Source organism: Myiozetetes cayanensis, unplaced genomic scaffold, assembly GCF_022539395.1.
Source record: "Myiozetetes cayanensis isolate MyiCay16 unplaced genomic scaffold, myiCay2020 scf6-25, whole genome shotgun sequence".
Taxonomy (NCBI): domain Eukaryota; kingdom Metazoa; phylum Chordata; class Aves; order Passeriformes; family Tyrannidae; genus Myiozetetes; species Myiozetetes cayanensis.
The window spans coordinates 33,310,420-33,330,120 of record NW_026087853.1 but is presented as its reverse complement, the minus strand read 5'-3'; the positions used below and the strand labels follow the sequence as shown (position 1 = coordinate 33,330,120).

The 19,701-nt window shown below is 40.9% G+C and overlaps 1 protein-coding gene across 7 annotated transcripts in view; it reads right to left on the bottom strand.

Annotated features, from left to right (window-relative positions):
• SMOC1 (SPARC related modular calcium binding 1) overlaps nucleotides 1-19,701 on the bottom strand; it is a 132,286-nt gene that overhangs the window by 29,559 nt on the left and 83,026 nt on the right. For 6 of the 7 annotated variants that reach the window (XM_050335177.1, XM_050335178.1, XM_050335180.1 and 3 more), the window contains exon 7: nucleotides 14,830-14,910. The exons of the other annotated variant lie outside the window; for it this stretch is intronic. In XM_050335177.1, the coding sequence (XP_050191134.1) occupies nucleotides 14,830-14,910 (81 nt within the window). The remainder of the gene's footprint in view (nucleotides 1-14,829; nucleotides 14,911-19,701) is intronic. 7 annotated transcript variants of the gene reach the window in all.

Below are 19,701 nucleotides of genomic sequence, written 5' to 3'. Positions count from 1 at the left end.
ATCCCCAAAGCTTTCTGAGTGCACAAAGTCAAAACAAGATTTCTCAAGTCCTTTGAGTCTTGTAAAACTAGCAGTAAAATTACTGAGAAACAAAATACAGTGGGTTTTCTTTGTTTGTCAGAACAGAGAAATATGTTACTTTTAGTGAAATCAAGAAAAAAATAATAAATATCTTTAATGAATTAGTATCTTATTTTACATACATTTGCAGTTAGGTATGCAAATTACACAAAATAAATGTACATACACACACATTTGTGCTACGCCATAAAAAAAATGAAAAAAACTTTGTGCACATATTACACAGAAATTTGCGGGAACCGAATAGTCACAACATTTTACTACCAGAATATGTAACTAACTGGTAGCTGTTTCTGTTTGAACGGTGTTTAAAGGCTGAGTGAAACAAATCTTAAAGCCTTTGTTCAGTTGATATCAAATAGATATCATGATGCAAACTCTGCCACTGTCACCAGAATTCAGTGGCTCATCATTAGCAATGGCGCAGTACAATTGAAATAGCAGGGAGATCACACTTTTCTCATTTCTAGTATACATCTAGAAGAAGCTGCTATGAAAGTTCCTCCCTCCATTACAGAGTTCTACTTTGTCTCTTTTACATGCCCAAGCGTCTCAGCTGACAGTTCTTCTCTGAACCCTTTCCAGATCCACCATACCTTTCCTGAGCTAGAGGAGATCAGAATAGCAAACACATTGTGGAAATAGCAAACAGCCTTGTGGAAAGTTCCTTCAGTGACATCTGTCTAGAAAGCAGAATGTATTAACTAAGAGTAGCCCCTGGAGAAGCTCTTTCCTCCAGGCTACCACTCTAACAGCACTTAATTCCCTTAAAAAATAAACATGAGTATTAACAGTTGGGGTATTCAAAAGCCAGCAAAATCAGCTGGGAAATCCATACCATCAGCTTCCCTAGTATGGGACTTGGCATGAACTGCATGCACTGTCACCCTGAAAGATGGTCTCGTGAGTAACGAAGGGACCATCAAATGCTATCCCAGCTCCAGGACACTGAAGACTGCCTGTTCCAGTCAAACTGCTTACTGGAAACTTCGCTGTTGTTGCCAAGGCCACGTTCATGGAGAATAGTGAAAGCCTATGGCCAAGCTAGAAAGTTTAATTCCAGGTATGAAATTAGGCTGTCATCTTAGGAAGTAGCATATATTTATTATACTCACAGGGTACTTAAAAGCCTATTCCCTGTTAATGGGAGTTGCAGGCACAGAAAGATAAAGAAAGGTTTTCCTTCTTTCCCTAAACTAAGCATTTAGAGAAAGAATGTTTAAGACAGCAAGGTGAACACAGTCTTCCTAGGACAAAAAACAGTATTATATCCATTTATTTCTTTACTTTAAAGGCACTGTCACATTCTGCTGTTTTCTGCCATCTCTGCTCTTTCTGAAGACAACCATCAGCAAAGAAACTAAACTTGCCAACTTGCTTTTGCTGGGGAGCAAAACCTTTGTAAGACAGCAAACCTTATAAAAGATCCAATGACAGTAAAAAAAAAAAAAAAAAAAATTAGGGAATGTATGCACATACACAAAGCTGAGAATCACTGGCAGAAATATCCATTTTACCTTAACTGCTCAGCTCTAAAATCTGTTTGTTCCTTCTTACTCTTGGCTGCTTGTAACACTCATTAAAACATATTTTTAAAGAATTGCCTCTGAAGTCATGAGGTATTACAGGAAAACACGGCTTGGACATCTGCAGTTGCACATTATTTCTGCAACAATTTTCCCCTTAGTAATGGCCTTCTGAGAAATACATGGTCAGATTCATAAAAAGGTCTCTCATTCCTGGTCCCTTAAGTACACACATTCAAACATATATCTAGTGTTTGCACAATAAAAATAAAAGTGATGGATGAGGTAAAGGACTCATCTGACTGTCTAATAAACTATATGGTTATTAAAGAGATGGGGGGTTTGTGTACTCTACAAAGCTGTTTGTGTACTCTACAAAGAGAGGGTGTCTAGCAGCACCTAGCCAAAGGCTTGTGCTTAACAGTTCTCATGCTCAGCTTGCAGAGCTAGATGCAGCCAACATGCTGCTCTGGGGACAAGGCAGCCTCCTCCAGCTGCTCTCCTGACACATAACTCTCGTTGCTATGAGAGCCAAAGGACCAAGCATGATTCACTGAGGCTGTGAGGATGCTGTGGATGATTTGGGTGGGACATAAGGAAGATATGCCATCAAACCACAGCAGATTATTTTTTTTAATATTGCTCTTCTGCACCCACAATTTTTTTTTAATTGACAGAAGAGGGACACGGTGACACCAAAATCAAACACCCTGGAGAGTTCTCTACACCCTTGAGACAGCATTTCTTCTTCCAAACTGGGCAAAAGAGAGGATCTAGCCTTCTTCCTCTGTGCTTCTGCCCAGCCCCAATGAACCTATATGAATAGCCTAACCCCAAAGCTACAGGCCATGCCAGGCAGGGCAGATTTCCTTCTCTTTCCCTCCCTCATTTCTTTTGAATAGAAATTCTGTCTGGACCAGAGAAACTTTTCCCATGGAGTTCCCACAAAAAGCTTCAGTTTTAGTGAACAAGCATTCATCACAAGGGGAGGAAAAGGTCTTTTACTGAAAAATTCTTGACCAATCCCCAATTGTTAGTGCTGCAACAGGAACCTGACTTCAAAATACTGTTTCAAAAAAATAGAGCACATCTTCCCCAAATTTTTTTTGTTCAACTCCCAGCTTTCCCCTCAGTGAGCAATTAGTGCAGCAAAGAACAAAGGGCAGCAGAACAGATATCTAGTGCCAAGTTCCTATTGACATCCTGTGCCAACCCAAACATGTGGACTAAATGTCTTTGTGCCTCAGTTTTCCTCTCAGTGAGAAAAAAGTGTTTGCCTGTCTCCCAGGGGAGCTTAATTCAGACAGGGTTGATTTCTCATTTTTACTTAGCATCTTTACACTGCTGTGGAAGAGCCCTGAACTGGTTATTTTATCACAGCACGTATGCCAGCTCAAAGGTGCTTTTACATTGTATAAGGGAGTTTTAATGTGAACGGGATCCAGGTCCAGTCCAGAAGAACAAGTGCCTCATCCCAGTAAGGAGATTACAAGAGCTGTGGCCAGAAAGCACAGCCTCATTCCACAAAATAAGTTCAGCACAGGTTATATCAGCAGTCCAAATCTGCATCCTTTACACCTCAGAGGGGAAAGAGAATTTGAAAATCCTTGGGTACGCACATGCACAAGTGCTAACAGGACTAGCAAAGCAACGCAGTGAATAGGCACTAGCTGCCTGTTCCCTGAGCAGGGCTGTGGGTGGAGGGAGAGAAACAACCCCTTCTGTGTTTACTAGGAGCACAATAACAGCTGAGCAAATACAGCTCATGGGGATAGCATAAATCTCTCCACACCTCTGTTAGTCATCAGAGCTGATACCCACTCCACCCTGTTCTGTCTGGAACTGTGGTCCCTCCAGAGTATTCTGGCTAATATAAAGGTAGAAAGAAAAATAAGGCTTGCAGGTGCTCCCACACTGTACCAGTTGAGCAGTCCTTGCTTTACCTTGGTACTCACTCCATTTCATTTCTCAAGGCATAGGCTACACAGAAAGCAGATGCTACATGTTCCAGCAGTGAACAAGTACAATGCAAAGGTTTAACAGGTTTAAAAAATGCATTATTCCAAGTGGTTCATTAAACTTCAGCTATCCAGGAACACGTCCTTCCCCTGACATTTTATTCCTGCTCCAAGAGATAAAGCTGCACTGCATTCCCACCACTGTTACATGATGAGAAGCCTATTCAATATCTACCCTCTAGCTTGAAATAAGGAGGACTGGCTAAAGGAAGCACTGTCTCAGGGATTAGAAGGACTTTCTGATGCTCAGCTTGTGCTCACTTGGCAGAACCTGTAGTGCTGCCCAGCTAAGAAAGGAGTCTTCTCCACAGGGTTTCCAAACCACGCAGGAATAAAGATCCCCACCCGGCTCATCTTGAAACCTGTCAGTTGAAAGCAACCTTTCCTTGCAATTCTAACTCAACTGCCTTTCAGGCAGGCCTTGGACTCTTTCTACCATCCCATCTCAAGCAGTCAGTCACAGAGTCCTAGCTCTCCTAAAGCTGTAGTCAGACTAGGTGAAGGATGGCAGAAAAAGACCAATGCTTTTTTTATGGCTATAATACATCATCCTGGAAAAAAACCTGCAAACATACAATGCATTAAACAGAGCTCTGCTTAAATTCTAGTTCATTAGAGCATATTATAAGTTGTGTCATTCTCATAAGCAAACAAGGAAAGTGCAGACTGTATACAGTTACCATGAGATGTCTAGCACCGCAGGTTAAGAAAGATACGCTCTCCGAGACAAGAGATCTCAAAAGTTCTCTGTGAAACAGTCCAGTTTAGAAAGCTATCATGAGACTTGTATCAAATTAAATGATCCATTTGGTTAATGGAACAGAGTATCCAATTTACATATTGAACTTCAGGAAAGAATTCAAAGTCACCTTGATAAATGGTTTTAAGTCAGTGTGATCACAACTTACAAGTACAAACTATAACAACCACCAAGGAGAAATCCAGCGCATTGAGAGGAAATTACTGGCGAGACAGCAAGACTTGGAAAAAATTGGTCAGGGACTTAGGTAAACCACAAAAAAAGTCTGCAACTTCCTGACATTACAAACAACAACAAAAAAGTCAAAACAAGAGAATCTAGCTGTGGGATGTAATGACAAGGGCTTCACATAAGAAAGGGGCCCTAAGGACTGGTGATCTTTATGTCAGCCCTGTGTACAAGCTCTAGGCATTGCACTTTGAGGGAGAGGTGGACCATTTGGCAAGAGGGCATGAGAGAGCAAAGGGAACAGGCAAAGGTCTAGGAAACTTGATCTATGAGGAAAGGCCAAAAGAATTCAATTTGTTTAGTCTAGGGATGACATTCAGTCTTCTGAGACATAAAAGCTGTTCTATAAAAAAAAAATAGATAGTCATAGATTTTTTTTTTCTCCCATGCATAGTTCAAGTAGCAGACAGCTTACTTGGAGAAAGGAGATTTAGGTTTGATATAAAAAAGCCCTGGTGATTAACTGTTCACTAATTGGAAGAGGCAGTGGGTTCTCTGTTGCCACATTAGGAGCAGGTTACATGTGTCAGAGCTGCTATTAACTAGATGTGACTCCAGGTTAAAACGGGAAGAACAAACTACATGATCCTTTCAGGTGTTTTTCACTCTCCTCATACAGGCTGAGAAGCTCCAGCGGATCCTCAATGAGTGAAGCAACCTCTTTGCTAACACAGATTAAAATCTTGAAGATATTTGATCTGGTTTAAGTTTCCAGATTTTGGGTTCTGATCCCTCCCACATGCACCTGGATTCTATATGACAGCTGTAGCTGTGCAGTACCTTCACATTGACAACAGTTTCCACACTCTAAGGAGAGAAAGTTTGGCATCAAAATGCAGCCTCTTCAGTTCTTGATATCAGGGTGGTTCCTCAGCAGTAGAAAAGCTTTCAACCTTAGACACTGCCCTTGTCATTCTGATGCAACACTACACAGAGTCTGTGTTTTTTGTTCCCTAATACCTCTTTTCCATTTCACATAGTTTCTAAGCACTGTGAGCTTGAGGCATACCTAGCTTTGAGATAAGCCACCTGTCTCTGAACACATTTATTTTCCTTATACTCCTTTTCCACTGCACTCTTTCCACACTGAGGAATACTGTTCAATAAAACAAGAAGCAATAGGTGTTTCCACTGGAGCCTTAGCTTTACTGGGAAACTATTTTCACTTCCACACCTGCTTTTAATAGTGCCTGGAACAACTAGCACAGCAATTATTGGAGAACTTGACTACCTCTGCTGGCTAGAGTATACAAGCATGCTATTTTTATGGTATTGTACATGTGCAATTATAGGACACCAAACAGAAAGCTTTTGGAAACTGTCACAGTCAGGTAAAAAGCAGTTCAGACTGGTCTTCCTACCTACAGCAATGTTCTTTTTTATGATACTACTGGTGAGTAAAAGAAGGCAAGAGAGACAGGTTTATAGTGCGATGGGCCTTTTCATGGAGTGATAGACCAGCTTTTTCTGGTAATATTTAGCACTTTACAAGGAGGCAGAGGGAATTGCCTCTGACAGGAGTGCTAGCACTTACTTCTGGATATTTAGCTTGAGTCAGATGTCTCTGGGCAGAATATTCAGGCTTTGGAAGTTCATGATAACATGGAATTCAGACATTAGCCATGATGAGTTCTCACTTCATCAGTGTCATGAGACGGCTATAGCCCTCTTCCATGTTCTGGCTTAAAAGTCAAAGGAAGTACTATAGAATGATACTACAGCTGAAGTTGATGATCCCAGTAAGATTTCTCTGAATTGCAGCCTTACATAGGCGATAGCCCCTCCATCTGTGGGAGCCCATGCATTCTGAGGTCTGAGCTCCAGAGAGAAGCTGCAGCTTTGTGCTGTTGGAACCTGTCCAGTGAGCCTAAGGTGAGGCGGGAAACTGATGACACCAGGACCACAGACTTCTCTGCATCATAACTAGTGAAACCAGAAAAATGCCATTTCATTCACCCAGAGTGAGGTCAGCCAGTTTAACACCTCTTTCTCTCTCGAGTGTTCCAGGAGATTGAATGCTACCTTGCTTTTTAAACATATTCCTGTCTCTTTTTTTGCCTCTGGAGGTGGGTTCTCTGCCCAGCCTTCTTTCCTCTTTAGAGACAACCCTTGGGATCTTCTACAAAGAGGCCTTTCCATCTACTTACATACTGTCTCATCAGCCTGAAAAGTTTGCACTTTAGCCACCCCTGAACTGCAGCACAAAATGTACTCCCATGTTCCTACTGACCACTTCCTGATTTTGGTGGTCTGGTAAAATGCAAAAATGAGATGACCACCAAGAAAAAGGGAACATGAAGATGGCAGTCCCACCTCCTTCCCAAAATATACACAGGACTTCAACAACATGATTCACAGCTCCGATGACATCAGCTTGAAAGAGAACACAGTCAACATACAAAGAGGTGTAGTAAGGTGGGTGTTGATCTCTTTTCCCAAGTATCAAGTGAGAGCATGAAAGCAAACAACCTCAAGCTGCACCAGGGGAGGTTTAGATTGGATATTAGAAAAGAAATTCTTTATCAAAAGAGTTATCAAGCATTGGAACAGGCTTTCCAGGGAAGTGGTTGAGTCACCATCCCTGGAGGCATTTAAGAGACATATAGATATGACAATTAGGGACATTGTTTAGTGGTGGACTTGTCAGTGCTGGGCTAATAGTTGGACTTGATCTGAAGGGTCTTTTCCAACATAGATGATTCTATGATATTTTCCCATGCTGCTGCTCCATAAGCCCTGCTGATATTTCTGTGGGGCCTCACATTTCGCTTATCTACTCACTCTGTTTCCAAGACCCACTGAGAACCTCTTCACTCTAACCTTGGCACCAAAAGACGCCTTCATGGGAGGAGTAAGGCTTTCCAAAGTTCCAGAATGCAGCTCTACTCCTTCACAGCCTTATGCTGTACTAGGCAATACCCATGGCCTTCTTGGACAAAGCTGGGGACAACAGATGCTCCTTAGGATATACTGATCTGTGTTCTGAACCTTTTTTTTCCTTCAGTTGTCTCCTTGCAAATCACTTGTAAGCTCCACCAGGGTTTTTGGGTTCAGGAGAAGCCTAGGTCTAAATGTTTTCCAGAGGTTATCTAGGAGCTAGTAACGACAGATACTTTGAAACATCTCCTCCTTGATTGTGGTACCTCAGAAATGCTGTGAAGTTGACAGGAACATTTCAAGAGAGGCATGAAGGTGAGTCAATACACGCAGTTTATCTGCAGGCAGCAACTGGATTCAAATGGATGTCTCAATTGCAGATCCACCAACAAGCCTATACTGAATGCTGCTATTACATACAACAAGGAGCTGCTATAGAATTACTTCAGCAAATCAATGCAGCCCCTTCAGTATGAACCAGCTTCTGCTAAAAAAGCAAAACAAACTCCACAAAGTTGACCACACTCAGTTTGTCCTTGCATGTCCAGGTAATGCCTGGTGCTGGACCTTATTTCCTTTCCCTTCCCCACCTAATCATCAGTGGTTTTAAGTGAAGGGTTGTTTTTTATTTACGTTTTTATCCCAGATTCTTATATCTTTGCCCCTCTCCTACTGCTCCCCGTCCACTCGCCTTAACTGGCAGCTGCAGAGTAGCAGTTATGACTCCAAGTCTAAAGTAATTTGTTTTCTTTCTTTGGGGGATAAGGAGGGGGGAGTGACTGAATTCTTTGGGAATGATTTATTGCACAGCACTCAGGGAGAGCTTCATTTATTTGCCTAGCTGCATATGGTTTAACACCTATGGTTGCATGCTGATTATTATACAATGTTATTTTTCCCACTTGTATACTTTGCACCTTTTCATAGAGCAGAGTAACTGGTCCCCAATGGCACGTTATTTATGACTTTGTTTGCTGGCTGTCTGGGAAGGGCCCTGGTCCTGATTCTTCCATTCCCCCTGCCTCTGTTCTTCACCACACAAACACCTGTCCCACTGAGACCGTGGGAGAATCACACTTAGGCATCACACATATCATACCTTCTCAGACTTCTCATAACTTCCAGGAGGGAGAAAGAGACAGAGGCCTCCCAAGCAGCAGCCAAGACAGGAAAGGATGCCCAAACCACAGATGGAGCCAGAGGGAAGGGCGGGATAAAAAGGAGGGAAGAAACATCACATTTTGGCTTGTAAGGAAGCAGGAACTCAGCAGATAAGAGCATAGATATTTGTTGTGAAAATGTAATGGAATTAGTAAGTTTTCATTTTATACTCAACAGGAGTGAGCTTCTCTTGAGATTGCTTCATTTGATACCAAGCCAGAATCTAAATTAAAATTAATTCAAAATCAAACCAAACCAAACACTCACAAAAAGAAGGGGTGGGAGAAGTAATACAAAGGTCTGAAGATAAATAGTTGTGGCAGGTAGGACAATGAAGTCATAGATTTTTAGCCTAAGAATTTTGACAGGTCAGAGGAGCACTCTGTTGGGAGGCACAGACTCAATATGCAGGACAAGAGCTGGACAGGACACTTTAAGAGAGCATTGTAGAAAAGGCAAAAGCTTTCTGACACTCTTTCCCTCCCGTGAGCTCTTGTTCTTGACACCATCATTGACACTTTTTTCCTCTTAAGCTATTGAGAAATTCAAAAGCCACAAACTAATCCCAGGTGTTATGCCCAGAGGAGACAGAAGCACCAAAATGTTTATCAAGAAGGACTGCAGTCAGCATTAGAATATCATTCACAGGCACCAACATTTTCCAGTCCAAATTCTGCCATAACATCTTATTCAGATGTTGCTAAAGCACAATTATGCCTGACTACATCCCCTTTTCAACCAATCTGCTTTCCTGCCGAAGCAATAGCCATCTCCTCCACTTGGTATCCTGATTAACACTAACCAGCCACAGATTTTAGGAAAGAGCCTACAGTCCTGTACGAGACATCTGAACAGTAACATCAACACAACTGGCATGGAGAGGCAATAAATTTGGAACTAACACAACTCGTTTAGTAGTAACAAAGTTAGAGAAAAGCAGCAGGAGAAGTAGAAGTCTGTGGCCTCACATGTCTTCAAATAACAAGGTGGAGAGAGCTGTACACCAGAGTAGGACAAGACAGCTAAACAATAAGGCTGCAGATAAAGAGATAAAGACAGGTGAGAACTGCCACCATTCAAAACACTACTTTGATTTTCAAGAGCCATCTGAATCTACCTGTGGCTCCTTGTTCTCTGCAGCGTTCCACATTTTCAAGGCATGAGGAAATTTGCTCCAACTTCAAATAACTATACATTCAACGCAAATAGGTGCAATGTTTCCCCATTCTGGAAAATAATATAGGTGTTTAAGCTCCTTGGGTTTATCCTCACTTCTGAAAAGGAAAGTCCTAATAACAAATTAAACTTTTGTCCAAACAGGGCTATTTTTGGGGTATCCCACCAATATTCCTGCCATATTCTTTTTCCAGGGCAAATCAGCGTGCTCTGTATGTGTACATCCTGCTATATGTTAGTTGGGCTCACCTGACTCAAGAGGAACTACACTGATACTCAATATAGGCAAAAACAGACTCCTTTTTAATGTATGGTATCCTAGAAAGCCTCCATTTGGCTAAGGCAACATAGCCATGAGTATATTCTCCCTAGAAGCAATCAGTATCCCTGATCATTAAGAAAGGCATGCAGCAAAATGGTCCTAGCTGAGTATTAGAGAGAGGTTTTTTAGGGGTGCCCATGGGTGTTTTCTTGCCATTTTTTTTCCCTGCAAGTACATAAAAACTTAAAGGAATACAGACAAACCAGAGATCCCAGATCCTGTTAGTACACTTGATAGAATCACACCCCACCTCACTGTGCAAATTTCTGGAGACAAACTGCCCCCAACAATACAGAGCCTCCCTTCAGGGTGGATGGCAGGGTACATACAGACATGCAGTATTCAAGTTTTTTCTCCCTTTGAAAAGCCCTTAAGTGTGGACTCAAAGTGGACTCAATTAAGAAAAAGAAATGTGAATACCGCCATTCCTGTTTTCAAAGCTCATTCACAATTATACTCTGTCCACTAAGAGTTCCTGACAGAAGAAAGTGCTATCACTGGAATGCCATCATGAGATGCCTGCACAATGCCTGGATGCCAGAGCTGAGCAGAATAGGCCACATGGAATTGGCCCTCATTCACCAAGTAAGATTTTGAAATAAACAGCTATGAGTTTTCTCTTTTCTTTTTTTTTTAAAAAACTAGGCACACACACACAAACCTGTCTTCAGCTGCTAACCTTAATATATTACTCATTCTTCCTTTCAAATAACGTCATTATCAAAACCTCAGTGACTGCAGAATATTTACTTGAGGCTGCTACTGCTGGTTTCTCCAGAGCTGTTTATTTTTCCATGCATGGGCTCATTACATCACTCTGTGGTTTTCTTAAAGGTTGTCACGGTAAGCTGGATGCAGGCTGGAAATTCTTGCTAACTAAAACCAAATCACTAAGTGGCACAAATGAATTTGGAAATAACCCAACTCTGGAAATGAGGAAAACCCCTGGATTCCTCAGTGGAGATGGGGTGCTCCTAAACAAGCAGCCATTACATTTCTTGAAAGTGGGAAACATCCTCAAGTGTTTTCCTAGATTAAGAACTGTAAAAAAAATAATTTGGACTATTGAAGGCTGGAATATTGAAGGCTGGAATGGGGAGGGAGGCAGGGGGCTGAAACAGAAAAAGTAGAATGAAAAGAATGAAAATACAGTTCCCAGCCATGCTGATTAGAGAATGGTCATCACCTCCCACTCTGGCAGTGTTAAAAATGACATGCCACAGTAATATTGTGTTGATCTAGACCCTTCACTTGCCCCCAAACAAAAAACTGACCTTTGGGCAAAAAGAAAAAAACACAAAACCCTGACAGACAAATGACAGTTTGTAAATGTTAAAAAAAAAAAACAAACCAACTTTTCTGCTGTTCAATAGTCCATATGTTCATATTTTGGTTCCTGCCTCTGGCTGAGAAGATTTGAACCTGCATCTTACCCTACTGAGAAAGGGATCTAATTTTTGTCATTTAATTCTTCAAGGTGGGCTGGGGTAACAGCACTAGCAATCCCTCCTATCAATGCAGTTTTACTGAGAGTAGAAAAACTCACTGGACACATACAGATTCTCAGTCAAGTGCTCTAATAATCACCAGACTAGAAGTCATTCTGCTTTTCCAGATCCCTAGCTTAATTAGGATTTACACATGCCAAGCAAGATGCAAACGCTCCAAAAAAAGAGATGAGTTTCAGGAGAACGTCTTCTGTTTGTCAGCACTAAACAGAAGGTAGAACACTCAGATTTCAAATGCAGTTCTTGAGATACAGGTTGCATATGGAACATGGGGTATTTACCAGCTCTGCAATGCTCAGCTGCCTCGTGAGTGGTTCACCTAACACTGACCAGAGACAATGACAGTCTATTTGACTCCATATAGTAATTCTTAAATTCTCCTCATGGTTGATATAGTGATGGTGCTTGCTTTCCAAGCTGTCCAGTATCAGTGCTAATTAGAGAGGAGAACAGGTCCTCTGACAATAGTATCTGGATTTCTCTTCACTGCAAAGGACAGTGCCATTTAACCAGGGCAGGGAGGAGAGAGAGGGTTAAGCATTTCACTATATAAACTCCTAGAAATAGGAAGTGAAAGTTAGGCTGAATATTACAAAAAGAAAAAACCTGAATTTGAGTTCAGAGAACAGAGCAGCTTCCTGTGGGAAGAAGTAAAATCTTTATTATCTAAGGCTATGCTTAATTTATGCTACACTAGAAAATGGTGCTCTTTGTACAGTATAAACATTCACTAGCCCTAAGGCAGTAGATTAGATGACCTATTAGATCTTTTCTCTCCTCCAGTTTCAGTGATGCAATTAAACTGCTGCAAGAAGATACCAGGCTATATCTGCTTCAAGACTGTAACTGTAAACCCAGATAGACAATACAGTTGAGGCAACACCAAACCCAAAAATCCAAATCTTATGCCAGTAAAACTTATCTTAGCCCTTTAAAAATAAATGAAAAACCACAAATGTGCCGAGCACCAATATTTCAAGATGACAAGGGTCAAAAGCAACTAAAAACATCCCCCAACTTTGCATGCCCATCTCATGACAGCTGTTTCATCATATACAGCCAAGACAGTCTTGAAGACATTTGAAGAAATGTGATTCTAAATTATAATCAACCCCCCCAGTTCTTTACTGTTTGATCCCACCTACCCTATATTGCTTTTCAATATATATGACAAGGGATGAAAAGAATGAGATACCAAACAAGGGGACTAGGCTTCACTAGTTGAAAGAAACAGTCCAAAGTAACCCATACCTAATGTCAGCTAATGCACAGCCCTAGGCAGCATTTATAAATATCAATAATTTGTAAGAAACCGAGATGTTTGTGTATCTGTATGGTCCAACACGGAAATTTGGGCATAAAAATTAGTTATCTAGTCTCTTAATGAGACCCTACAGTAAAAGAGTGTCAGGGTAATCAGTAAGGTTGGGTTAGATAAACCACACATCTCCTTTTAGCTTGCTGTATAAATCCCAGAATTCTTGAATTTTCCAGAAGATAATTTGTTTTTTATTTGTAACATGCATCTGCAATAATTTTGTTTGAATAACAGAACTGACATCAGAAACAATTGAAAAACAGTGGACAAAAACAAGCTCACAAAGGGAACTCTCTTGTGGACAAAATTCCATTTCACATCAGGCAGCTTCCTGACTAAACACTCAGTGATTGCCTTTACAACATGAAAGGCAGCCTACTTTGGCTCTGTCAGGCCAAGAAAGGGTCTCCAATAAAAGACCCTCCTGCTTCCAAGTCTTTTTGTAACCTCTTAGCACTGACTCTTCTTTCCATTGCAACTACCAGGATTGCTGCACTAGAAGGAAAGTTGGTCACCAAAATAGGAAGGACCCATTATACAGGATTTTAATATTAAACCGTCACTCTCAATTGCACTGTGAGCTGTTGGTTGTGCCAGAAGCTCACAAAACAGAAGCTGCATTTGCTTTCCCCTGGAAGACATCCCTAAAGAAGGATGCTGATACTCATACATCATCTGAATCTTCTGGATGATTCCCACTGGCAGATCTTACACAGACCACCCTGCTACAAAAGCAGTTTGGAAGTGAGGCACAGGAGACCTGTTAAAACTGTGAACAATGACGGACATCCTCCTGCTAAGAGATCTTCTCCACTCTGCAGCAAGAAAATTTCACCCAACCTAGCACCCATTTCACCCTGCAGCTGGGAGGTGGCACAGGAAGGCCAAAGGAACTGTCATGAATTCTCTCTAGCTAATCCAGAAATACCAGGTGATGGGGTACTTCAAGATATCATGATCTATCTGTTCAGGCAACTGGAATTATTCCCAGAAGCCAGTTCTAGGCATATTTGTTTCATAAAATATGCAAAATAGTAGCATCTCCTATTCAAACCTTAAAGTAAACCCATGGCTTCTTAGGGCAATTTTGTTCTCTTATTCCCTTAAATTTCTTAATTTCTTCCACTTCAGTTAATATATATCAGATAGAAACCATTCTTACTAATAATCCATAACTTTCCTCATCAGATTCTCCAGTTTCCTGTGATTTCAGTAACTCCATACCACCATTTCACCCTGCTCTCCAGTCTCAAGTTTTACACCCTAACTTCACATCTTCCTGCTTCCCATTTTCCCACTTATATTCAGGATCTCTTCTTGGTTGTTTTTTACACTTGGGTCTTCCCTCATCCGCTCCATTACCCACAAAATAGTCTCAACATTTTCTTAGGCCCAGACATAAGTAACCCATTTACAGTTCTGAAATTATCCAATCATTTCTCTATCAAAAAATATCCCCTGCAGTGAAGAATCTTGAATTTTCTAGAAAAAAAAAGCCCCTTTCTGTATTTTTGCAACAGCTTAGACCAAAGCCACAGCCCAGATCTTTGAGCCAAATGCATCAGTTTGTATATCCATGCTGAACAGCAAACAGAAAAAAGATGACAGATGACTGGGATGAATTAACAGATCAGGAAAGTAGAGATTCCCCAGTTATGGTTTGTGGAAACAAACACCCTTCATCACATATTGTCTGGACACAGAAAAGGATGTTATCTGAAATTATTTTATAATCAGACTTCAAGTCCCAAAAGCACCATGACAGCTACCATGAAGAAAGAATGAAACAAGAACAGATGGTAAGAAACTGCAGACTAGTTAAAAGAAATGGGATTTTTTTAGATAGAACATTACCTGAATTTCTTATACTGGAGCTGTTCAATTTGGAATCTTTGATGACCAAGTGCTTAATCCAAAGGGTTGGTGCTGTGATTTCTGAAAGAGAAAAAATAACATCTTTTAGGAAACTACAGCAACTAGTAAATACACATGGTTGTTAATCAGAATCATATAATGGTTTGGGTTGGAAGAGGCCTTAAAGATCATTTAGTTTCTACCCCCCTGTCATGTGCAGGAACACCTTCCACTAGACCAGGTTGCTCTAAGCCTCATCCAACCCAACCTTGGTGAATTACAGGGATGGGGTATTATCCACAACTTCTCTGGGCAACCTGTTTCAGCGCCTCACCACATTCACAGTAAAGAATTTTTTCCTTATATCTAATCCAAACCTATCTTGTCAGCTTAAAACCATTAGCTCTTGTCCTGTCACTACATGCCCTTGTAAGAAGTCTTTCTCCAGCTTTCCTGTAGGCCCACTTCAGGGACTAGAAGGTGCTATTAAGGTCTCCTCAGAGCCTTCTCTTCTCCAACCTCAACAACTTCAGCTCTTTCAGTCTGTCTTCACAGAAGACAAAATATTCGCTACAACATTGCCTTAACTGATCCATCATCTTTGTAGAGACAGGTTCATCTCCTGGTGAGGTCTTCCTCCTCTTATGAACCACCATTTGTAAATCTTCCACAAGGCTATCTCATTATCTTCCCATGCCAGGGAGTACCTCTCTCCTGGCAAAACATTTTTCTTCCTCCCTCTATCCCCCACTTCCTAATTCCTCAAGTCTAAAGCTTTTCTCTTCAAGACTTAGAGATCTCAAAGGTTATATTGTGTGCTATAGTATATTTTGTTTCTCCTGAAAGTACATACAAAACTCATATTTTAAAAAGTCAATCCAGATTTTAAATATTGCTCTAACAGCCCAAGAAAAGCTGGCCACAGTCAATTCCCTGAAACAAGCAACAACAAAATCTGAAATAAATAGGCAGAGACATGAAGATATTTCTGGAAAGACTTGAAAGTCAATCTATTAAAGAAACAAGTTCTGGTTAGAAAAGCATGTCTGATGCACTAACCAAGACATCCAAACATAAATTTGTGGGGAAAAAGTGCTTAGAGCACCTCCTCTGAGGTGTGTTATAATCAACTTCAAGACACATCAGAACCTGCCCTAATCCACAGAAATTATACAAACTCAGCATTTGATTAGAATTAGCAAAGAAGTACTTCATACCATGGGCTAGAGCACCTCAAGTGGCATTTTCAAAACTGATATTTTTGGGAAAAAAAAATCACTTTCCTCAAGAACACACCTTAAATAGTTCCTCTAAGAAGTTTTTGCAAAAGTTTTTCTGACTCCCTTGCTGACATTTACATGGATCTGCTCAGCAAAGGGAGAAGCTGGCTGACTAGAAGAGAATTACAAGAACATAAATGGAAAAAAAAGAATTTCCCCTTCCTAAAATATTTTCAGCTACATTGATTGTAGGCATTATAGTAATCATGTTCAGGGCATTTTTTTTACAAGGAAATATGAGCTGAACACTGTTAAGCAAACTTTTGCTACTGCTAGAATATTAAAAATTGCCCTATCTGCAGGTTTCACTATGCTATTTTAATCAATGGATTTATGGATTATTTCTATTTCCATTTTTGTGCTTCTCCTCTTCCTAACTCTTACCCAATGTTTAATTTGAAGTTGTTCTCCCAATAAAGTGCCAAAATCTGGGATGAAATTTAGCACTAACTCTGCACCATATGGACTGGATATGTCTAGAGCTGAAAAGGGAGGGACAACCAAAGTCAATAGATGCTGAAGAATGAACAAAGGCCTTTAGAAACAGAATGGTGCACATCGTTCAGTGAGGTTGAAAGGTGCACCAAAAGGACTTCTAGGAAAAGAGGAGAAAGAGAAAGAGAAGGAAATTATTCCTTTGGAATCTACCATAAAAATGTATTTTCAATCCAGTTCACTTGGTCCTTTTATTGGAATACAGGCAAGCAACACAGACTCCTCTGAACAACAGATAGGTGGATAGAGTAGATTACCACAGAACTAAGAGATGAAGTTTACTAAAAAGAAAAGATGTTTAAAGAAGATATCTCCAGGAAATTACTACACCTTACATATTGAAATTAAATAGAGGGTGAATGCAAAATAAACAGAACCTGGAAGTGCAGGAGGGAATACAATTTTTTTAAAGCTATAGCAGGGATATTAATGAAACAGTCTTTAGCAGAGGAGAATCTTGTCCTAAGACTCACTATAAACATCTCTAAGACCTGCATTGTAATTATATAATTTTTAAAGAGATGGCTGATTTATAATTTAAACCTTGGAGAGCAGAGTTTAAGTTACCTGATTTACATTATCTCTGGCCCTGCTCTCTTATGCCCTCAGGAAGGATTGCATGAAGTGGGAGGAGAACTTATGCCTGAAATATGAATTTTCATTATCCTCTAATGTAGGTGAAAAGATGAGAAAGGGGAACCTTTGTCTTGGAGATGTTGGGGTCTAAGAGGTATCACACAGTTCAGGGGAAGCTGAGTGTATTTAATGCCTTTTGAAAAAAGTCAGCCCCTTGTGTATTGAAGGTGGGCAACCAAAGGCAAAACACGAAAAAAAAAAATCCCATTTTTATTGTCCATTCATGGTGCTATCAGCTCCACCCTGACTGCCTGATTTTGAATATATAGGTTTACAAGAACCCATCAGTTCTCAAACCCAATGAAATGGAATGGGATCTGGACTTCAACTCCTTTGAACATCTGTGAAGATTCTAGACCCAACAGGTGAATGGATAACACTTTTGCCCTTTTCTGTCATCTGCCATTTGTGTCAGACTTGAAGTACAAGCCATCCCTCAGGAAGACCTAGCCAAGGCATTGGGAGAGTATTCTAGTGAAGTAGTGCAACATATTTGCTCAGATAGAATCAAGGGATTGTTCAGGATGACATCCTGAGGTGTCTAGTCCAACCTTCTGATCCAGACAGGGTCAGCTAGAAGAACAGACCAAGTTGCTTAGGATTTTAGAATCATAGAACATCCTGAGCTGGATGGGACCCACAAGAATCAAATGCAACTCCTGGCCCCACACAGGACAGCCTCAAGAAACACACCATGTGCCTGAGAGCACTGTCCAAATGCTTCCTGAACTCTGGCAGGCTGGTGCTATTGACCGCTTCCCTGGGGAGCCTGTTCCAGTGCCCAACCACTCTCTGGGTGAAGAACCTTTTCCTACTATCCAAACTAAACCTGCCCTGACACAGCTTCATCTTGTTCCCTCTGGTACCATTCCTGGCCACCACAGAGAAGAGATCAGTCCCCACCCCTTCTCTTTCCCTCCTGGTGAAGTTGTAGACTGCAATGAGGTCTCCCCTCAGTCTCCTCTTCTCCAGGCTGAACAGACCAAGTGACCTCAGCCTCTCCTCATACAGCTTCCCCTCAAGGCCCTTCACCATCCTTGTTGTCCTCCTTTGGATGTTCTCTAAGAGCTTAATATCTTTCTTATATTGTGGTGCCCAAAACTGCCACAATATTCAAGGTGAGGCCACACCAGTGCAGAGCAGATCGGAACAATCATCTGGACTGGCTGGTGATGCTTTGACTGATGCATCCCAGAACACAGCTGCCAGAGCCAACTTGCCCCTGTGCTTTATCCAACTGGCTCAGAAAAGAAGCACAGAATATCACTTCTCTGGGCCATCTGTTCCGCTACCTCACTGTCCTCATGGTGACAAAGTTTTTCCTTATATTCAGTCCAACCATTTTGTTTCAATTTGTGACTGTTGTCTTTCATCATGCATTATTATGAAGAGCCTGGTTCCATCTTCTTGATAAATTTCCCTGTCGATACTGGAAGGCTACTATTAGGTCCCTTTTAAAGACAAATTCTTCTTACTCTTCCTGGTCTACCCACTTTAACAGACTGTTGGAGGCAGCATACTCAAAAAGTAGTGGATTACAAAAACCTTTGGTCAGACACAGAATAGGTTTTCTTGTTCTTATTGTTACAACTACCAGTGAAATCTAGTTAGTCCTATTTTACTAGCAGAGATGACAAAAATACAGAGTGACACACTTAGAAGAGGTTATTCATCGATGCATAGCTTGATTAACCTGTCTGTCAGTCTTTTCTCCATATTCATAAGGGACACTGCTAATACAACAGGAAGCCATTGCATTAGTCATTCTCACTCAAAGTCTAGGAGGTAAGGTCTTGCATAATACATTGCAACATTTGTGAGAGGCAATCTTTCATCACGCAGTCCAAGCCCATTTATCAGACTTGAGTTCATCTACAAATCAATGTGAAGGTTTTTGATTGAAAATGTTTTTCATAGAAGAGAGGATAATACCTTTTTTTGACTCTGCCTGTCCCCAGAAGGACCAGAAAAGGTCTGTTCACTATACCACGTCAAGAACTTTGCCCAGTTCTATCTGAACGACCAAAATGTTGAACCTCTCCCAGAAGGAGCTTCTGAACAGGCTGTATTAATCACAATCTCATTTCTGCGTTCTACTAGTGCATTCTTTCCTTTGAATATCTATGAGCACCCTCTCAGAGGAAGACTTAAAGGTCAGAAGTTTGTGATTACAAACAGTAATTTAATACAGTATCAGCTTGCTGCCAGGAGGAACTTTCTTTTGATATAAACAAGACACAGTCAGCATGGCTTCAGTCTCCTTTGTTTATTTGAAAATGCTTTTTGCTCTGAGGGCTTTGCTGTTTCTTAAGGCTCACAAGAAGATTCTTACGCATCTATGATCACTAAATGAAAGTGATAGGACTACAGCATCTTACCATTAAATAAGTTATTTTAGCAACAGTAAAACCCCACCCCATCACCTATTTTTACAAGAAGGCATGAAATATCAACAGTACAG